Genomic DNA, 6,550 nt, shown 5'->3' with positions numbered 1-6,550 from the left:
TCTCAATAAACCACACATGAATTAGCAGTGAGGGGGGAGGGAAGAGCAGCAGGTCCAGCGCAGGAGTCCGTTTGGCCCTTTGGAAGGACCTGTCAGAGGATTTACATTAATTAATCAATTACATACACAGAACACACAGAAACATGTGGATTTATGACACATCCAACATGATCGATGTAATCCATTCACATATCTGCACATGTGGAACAGCACTTTAGATTCACATTCGTACAATCAATTAAAGAACATGTGACTCTATATGTGAAACATTGTGTGCAAATACACATGTTATAGAAGCATCATTTCACAGGATAGACTTAAATATTTGTACATGTGAAATGATGTTCCTCATCTAAACAACATTTCATATGGAATGAAAAATACATCATTGATCATATTTCAAGGTTTTATTTGTCATCATACACATTTATACATATATGGATCCACGAATAAACAAATGTTTCAATATGAATAGAAGCAAAAAACAAAATAAAGGATATAAAAGTGGCACTAAAGGAACAAATCAAAGGAACACAACATCATATTTACAAGGATTATCTGTGTTAATGATCTGTGTAAGATGAGTGTTTGAGAAAGACTTGGGGGTAGTGTTCCCACTTTCAACATGAATTTACCTCTGAGGCAAATTCAACCAGTTCACAGCTGAAACTTCACAAATTCAGAGGGAGCTGGAAGGATTTCAGGACTAAACCAGGTCATCGGTGTTTGACAGAGGCTGAACGTGGCACTCATCAGGTGGGCGTATCATCTGGCTCAGGTGCCCTACATGACCACATCAACCCGCAGCTGACCTACATGGACCCTCCCATCCTCATTCCCAGGACTCAACACTAATAATGTCACACCTAGCATTTGTTCTGTGCAGGATCCGGTGACAGGCTTCAATCAGCCCAGCTGCACGGTCCATACAAAGAGGGATCACAGTTACACCTCTGCATTATCAGGACAGCCTCTGAAGTCCTAATCAGGTCACCTCACACATGAAAGAGACTCAGAGCCCAGCCGGATCATCTTCAGGGACCAGGTGTGGAACTTTACACAACCGGAACATTCGGATGTTTATTAATTAATCTGCTGCGTCTCCAGTGTTGTTAAAAATTCAGCCATGATACAAAAAAAAAGAAATGAATGGACTTCTAGATGTCCACAGAGAGACAACAGCTGCAATGCTTAGTCCATTATTGTGTCCATTCTGTCCACTGGCCAAAGGGACAAAGACAGGCTGCATTTACATGGTTTCACATCTAGTTTAACTAAATCTTTGAGTATCAAAAATTCACGGTGTTCAGTCTCTGTTCAGGTTTCTGAACTGTTTGCTCCTATAGACTGGATCCTCTGCAGTTACAATAGATCAGCATCAACACATCCTTACAAACCTGTCCAATCCACCTCCAGCTACTCATCCTCTGTATGTCTGCAGAGAAACAGCTGTTTGCATGCATCACTCTGAGTTTGAGAGGCATCGCAGTTCCTGCTCACCTCCGTCATTATTATCTTTGTCTTGAGGACAAAGTTCAAACGTGTAGAATTCGCTGCACAACAAATCATCAGGACCAACATCACGTTCAGTTTAATGATGTGAAAACTGGTCATTAAGAATGACACCACCTGAACGCGTCCATATCTTGTTGTGTGCACCTGTTTTCACGAACCTTAATATCTATTAATGATGTAACACGTGTTCAGCAGCACAGCTGATGACGTTCTTCTCCTTCCCAATAAAAGCCCCCAGCTGGTTCAGCCAGTGATATGTGACATGTGAAAACAGACTGTGCTCTCTGTGGTCATCTCCATCATTGAGCCACATCAGCCCGTCAATAACAGCGATGAAGACCACATGACGCAGACAGTTTATCCTCTGACAGGAAAATCATGGCGTCTCTCAGTCTGATGATGATGAACGGCAGTCGACTGTCAAACTGTGAGCAGGTTGGCTGTAGTACTGTAGTAAATGTACATGCGTTTTGTAGACAGGTGTGTGCATGAAGCCTGTAAACAGGAAATAATAAAGATGCTGTGATGTAAACAGGTTGTTTACAGTCTGAAGCTGAAGTGACGTGTTGTTCCTGTAACGTGTTGGCTAATGTCCAGCATGATGTGTTCATATAAAATCACTGTAGAAACACTGTAAGACGTCACAGACACTCATTTTAAACAGTGTGTGTGTGTGTGTGTTCATGTATACATTGTGATGTGACACCTGTGTGTTTTATTGTAATGAGGTCACATTATGCATTAAAAAGAAACAAAAACTCAGGTCTATTTCTTACTCAACAGACACACACACACACACACACACACACACACACCCTGTGTCTGCCAGTGTATGGGTGGAGCAGCAGGTGGGCGGAGTCCAGGTGTTATATTAGCAGCTGACAGGTGAGTCTGCAGGTAACTTCAGTCTCAACTTCAGGCTTCAGATGTTTGCGACGCGTCCAGGGCTCGATGGTTCGGTGAGCGACACAGCTGAGATCATTTGAATATTTAAACATCTGAAATATTAATACTGAACTTTTTTATGTGTCTTGGTAAACTTTGAAATAGTTGCACGTTCTCGTTAAAAAGGGAGCGCCGTCTCTTTTAGAACAGCTTTGGAAGGAATAAAACATTTGTGAAAGATGCCAAAAAATATTCTGTAAAGTTTTAATGATTTTTTTTTTTGGTTCCTTTATTGTTTTAATTTATTTTAATGGTTCTAAATATTTCTGGCCAAATTTCTTGTCTAAAATGTTTGTTGTCCGTTCAGTTGAGTCCATGTAGGAATCAATAAGCTGTGAACCAGATTACGTGTTGAAGTTAGTGAAACATAGTTCAAGCCTCTACGTAGATCAGGTCCACAACAAGAAACTGTGATGAAGAGCACTGGTGGCTGATGGGAAATGAGCTGGACTGATGTCACCGGTGTGGTTCTTCTGTACAGACCATGCCGACCTTTCTTCTTCACTTCGTGTTGATGGCAGTTTCCCTCCCTGTCGTCATGGCAATGCCTGAGCCCCTGTCGGAGGATGGCTGGGAGCCACCCCTCAGCACTCCTCCTCCACCTCCCTACCCCCCCATTGACAGCCCCGGACGCTTTTTTTACCCTGTCGGAGACAATGCGACGGGGCCCCCAGCCTGGGACCTGGAAGTCTACTGCCAGATGCTGCTGCAGGACTCAGTCAACATCCCCCCAGACCAAATCCCCTGGTTCTGTCTGTGCACACACTGCCAGAGCAGCCAGGGACCCAAAGGAGACCAAGGAGACCGGGGGCTGCCAGGTAAGAGAACACACAAAGGCACATGTATGTAGTACTGATACATAGTAATCCATTCAGTACAGATGTAATACTGCAGTTCTTAATGTAGTTATATGATGATATTTACATTTATAGTGAGTGCTGGTATGAATGCACCAGCTGTAAAGTCTCATTAATTAACTGTAGACCATGCAGGGATTCGTATTTAAGCGTTCCAGAAGGTGGTTTTGATCCAGAACTGTGATATCTAGTATGATGGTCCAGATCAGCAATTCTATTGATCTTCTCTATCTTCATGGTATGAAATTATTTCTTATTCATGCAGGGTAAGAAATGAATCCTGTGTGCTTACATGATCCACAAAGATGACATGTTGGTGCCTCTCTCTTGTTCAGGAAGTCCAGGTAGCCCTGGAAGAAGAGGGATGATGGGGTTCAGAGGTCCTCCAGGTTTTGTGGGCCGACAAGGAGTCAAAGGTAAACGTCAACTCTCACAACACGAAGCTGATTCCTGTCGTTTAACTCCTCATTTTATGACTACTACTACTTCAGTACATACAGTACTGCATATCCCGGCTGCTGACTGTGTTAGTATCTTTGACCCTCAGGACAGAAAGGAGATGAGGGTGAGAAGGGAGACAGAGGACCCCAGGGTTTTATGGGACCCAAAGGAGAGAGAGGCTTCAAAGGTGAGAGGCAAGCAGTTTCAATTATCAGGGACTTTCATCTTGTTGGCCCAGCAGCTTCTGACCTGGTTTTTGTTGTCCTGAAGGTGACAAAGGTGAGCGAGGTTTGGAGGGCCGTCCAGGCGACCAGGGTCTTAAGGGAGATGACGGAGTTTGCCCAGATGCCTGCGAGTCCAACCAGGCTCCCCCAGGACCACCCGGTCTACCTGGCCCTGCAGGACCCAGAGGTCTGCCTGGTATCCCAGGACTGCCAGGGCACAAAGGCATTAAGGGTGACATGGGTGATTTCGGTCGACCTGGTGCCCCTGGTTCTGTGGGTGAGAAAGGAGAACCAGGGCCCCAGGGGGAGTGTAACTGTACAGATGGGGTTGATGGGGGTCCAGGGCAGAAGGGGGAGAAGGGAGACAGGGGGGAGCAGGGACAGGCGGGGCTTGTGGGCCAGAGTGGACCAAAGGGGGATATGGGAGACATGGGGATGATGGGTCCTCCTGGTCCCTGCATGCCCAGCATCCAGTCAGCCTTTGCTGCAGGGCTGACGTCCAGTTACCCTCAACCTAATGCGCCCGTGGTTTTCTCCCACGTCTTCTACAACGTCCAGGGGGGTTATGACCCCAGCACCGGCCTCTACACTGCCCCCATCAATGGCACCTACGTCTTCAGCTACCACCTCACCGTCTATGAACGAGTTTTAAAGGTTGGCCTCTTTCATAATTTTATACCGGTTGTCAAAACCACAGACACCAAAGTTTTAGGGACCACCTCACATTCAGTTATCCTTCACCTGGCCGTCTGGGACAGGGTGTGGCTTCAGGTGAAGGATCTGGCCAGTAATGGCATGTATGCCGGTCCTGAGTTCAGCAGTACCTTCTCTGGCTTCTTGCTCCACCCAGATACATGTGATATGGCCTTACTTAGAGCACCTATTCCCCCAATGACCACACCTGAGGTTGGATACAGCTGGGACAACATGCCTGAATCCAGCACTGCCAAAGCCCCTACTTCACCTGCTGGTGGAGGATCCAGTTAGCGTCAGTGATGAATAAATGGCTTTTGCTCACCAAAAGATACACACTTAACTGTTGATGAATAAATTAACCATACGTGCTCACTACAAGATAAACACTGGACAGTGAACAGCATAATTCCCCCGAGACAAGAAAAGTTCCTGTTTCTTAAGAATGAATCCGCACCAACTAAAAGCAGGACTAATGTCCCCTCAATCAGAACATATACCCCTCTCACCTGGAGCCTTGAAGGATGTTTCTGGGATGTAAATGGGTCAGTTTAAAGGCGTCATCATGCTTGTGTTGGTTAGTCTATTCAATAAGACTGGTTGTTTTCCCCTTGGTACGATTTGTTTGGGCAGATGTGAACCCAACAATCAGCTGTGGACTGACCAGTGCAGAGGTCCTTTAAGGCAGGATGCCCATTTTCTCCCCTTCGAGAGCCAAAACTGAAACTTAATGGTGGTCCACAAGCAAACACATATTGTGTTGTACTGTTAAAAAGCAAAAAGGTACGAGGATCCCAAGTTCCCTTAATTGACTGAGTTGCTGTCACTGTCTGCTGTGCCCAGATTATGAAAAACAATAATACCATAATAAAATATAATAACGAGGGATTCCACATGTTCAAAAATGTGCTGGTACATCTGGTGGGTTTGATTCAGACCTTGTTTTCTGGTTCATTTTACTGTTTCTCTCTGTTTCAGTATTGTAACATCATTTATTTTTACAGTTTATTTTGTCCTTCCTGTCAGTTTTCTTGGTGTCTTTGTTTATCCAGTAAAGTCAAATCATTCTATTAATGTTGCTGTTCATAGATTAGCAGCACCTCTTTCTCCAGACAGCCTGCTGTAATAAAATCCTGAGGTATTAGCCTTCTGTGTTTATCTTTTATTGCCCATCTCGTCTCTGTCTTTGTATGTAAAATGGTGTGATTTCCAGACTTTGGTGAAGTTTTCCACGCAGCGAGTCATCTGATGATCCCCTGACACCGATCCTACAGCATCAGCGTAAAGTGATATACAGCCTCGCTTTAGATCCACATTGTCTCAGCTGGGCGGGGTTTCCCAAAAGTGTCTCTGCTCTCTTCTGTGACAAAGGAAGTCTGAGTCTCCAGGTGTGTTTACAGTTCACACCCTGATGAGTTATTCAGATGGGTTTCCTCAAACAGCTACAAAACACCTTGTGGAGCACTTTGTCCTTGTTAGCACAACAGCGGGCTAGCTGAAAGTTCATGTAGTGTCATGTAGCGAGGGCCACAAAGATGGACGTTGACAAGAACTGAAATTTGATCTTATTGTTTCAAAAAGTTTCTATAGAAATTTTATATGGTAAAAAATATAATTTTATTATATTGTTAAAACAAAACTTGGTCCATGTTTACGTTAACTTAATGACTGATATAAACAACATTTACATTATGATCCGTCTCTGGCCTCCGTACGTTACTCTGTGCTTGGGTCTCATAGGGTTCCCCTCACTAAGTCCAGATGTTTGACCATTTATGCAGCAGCAGGTTGCAGGTTGGCACTAAAGTCAGAACTGGGCCTGGAATTAAAAGAGAGGTTTAAAATCCTCGCAAACAAACAGCTGACATGAACCAT

At 44.5% G+C, this 6,550-nt stretch overlaps 1 protein-coding gene across 1 annotated transcript; it reads left to right on the top strand.

The window, feature by feature from the left end:
• Nucleotides 1-2,998: 2,998 nt before the first annotated feature.
• Nucleotides 2,999-4,969, top strand: LOC121608686 (inner ear-specific collagen). The gene is made up of 4 exons (XM_041939959.1): nt 2,999-3,278; nt 3,653-3,733; nt 3,865-3,945; nt 4,029-4,969. The coding sequence occupies exons 1-4, from the start codon at nt 2,999-3,001 to the stop codon at nt 4,967-4,969; spliced, it is 1,383 nt and encodes a 460-aa protein (XP_041795893.1).
• The last annotated feature ends 1,581 nt before the right edge of the window (nt 4,970-6,550 follow it).

The sequence above is a fragment of the Chelmon rostratus genome, chromosome 7 (assembly GCF_017976325.1).
Source record: "Chelmon rostratus isolate fCheRos1 chromosome 7, fCheRos1.pri, whole genome shotgun sequence".
NCBI lineage: Eukaryota > Metazoa > Chordata > Actinopteri > Chaetodontiformes > Chaetodontidae > Chelmon > Chelmon rostratus.
Note: the sequence above shows the minus strand (reverse complement) of the source record. Positions and strands in the feature narration are given on the sequence as shown.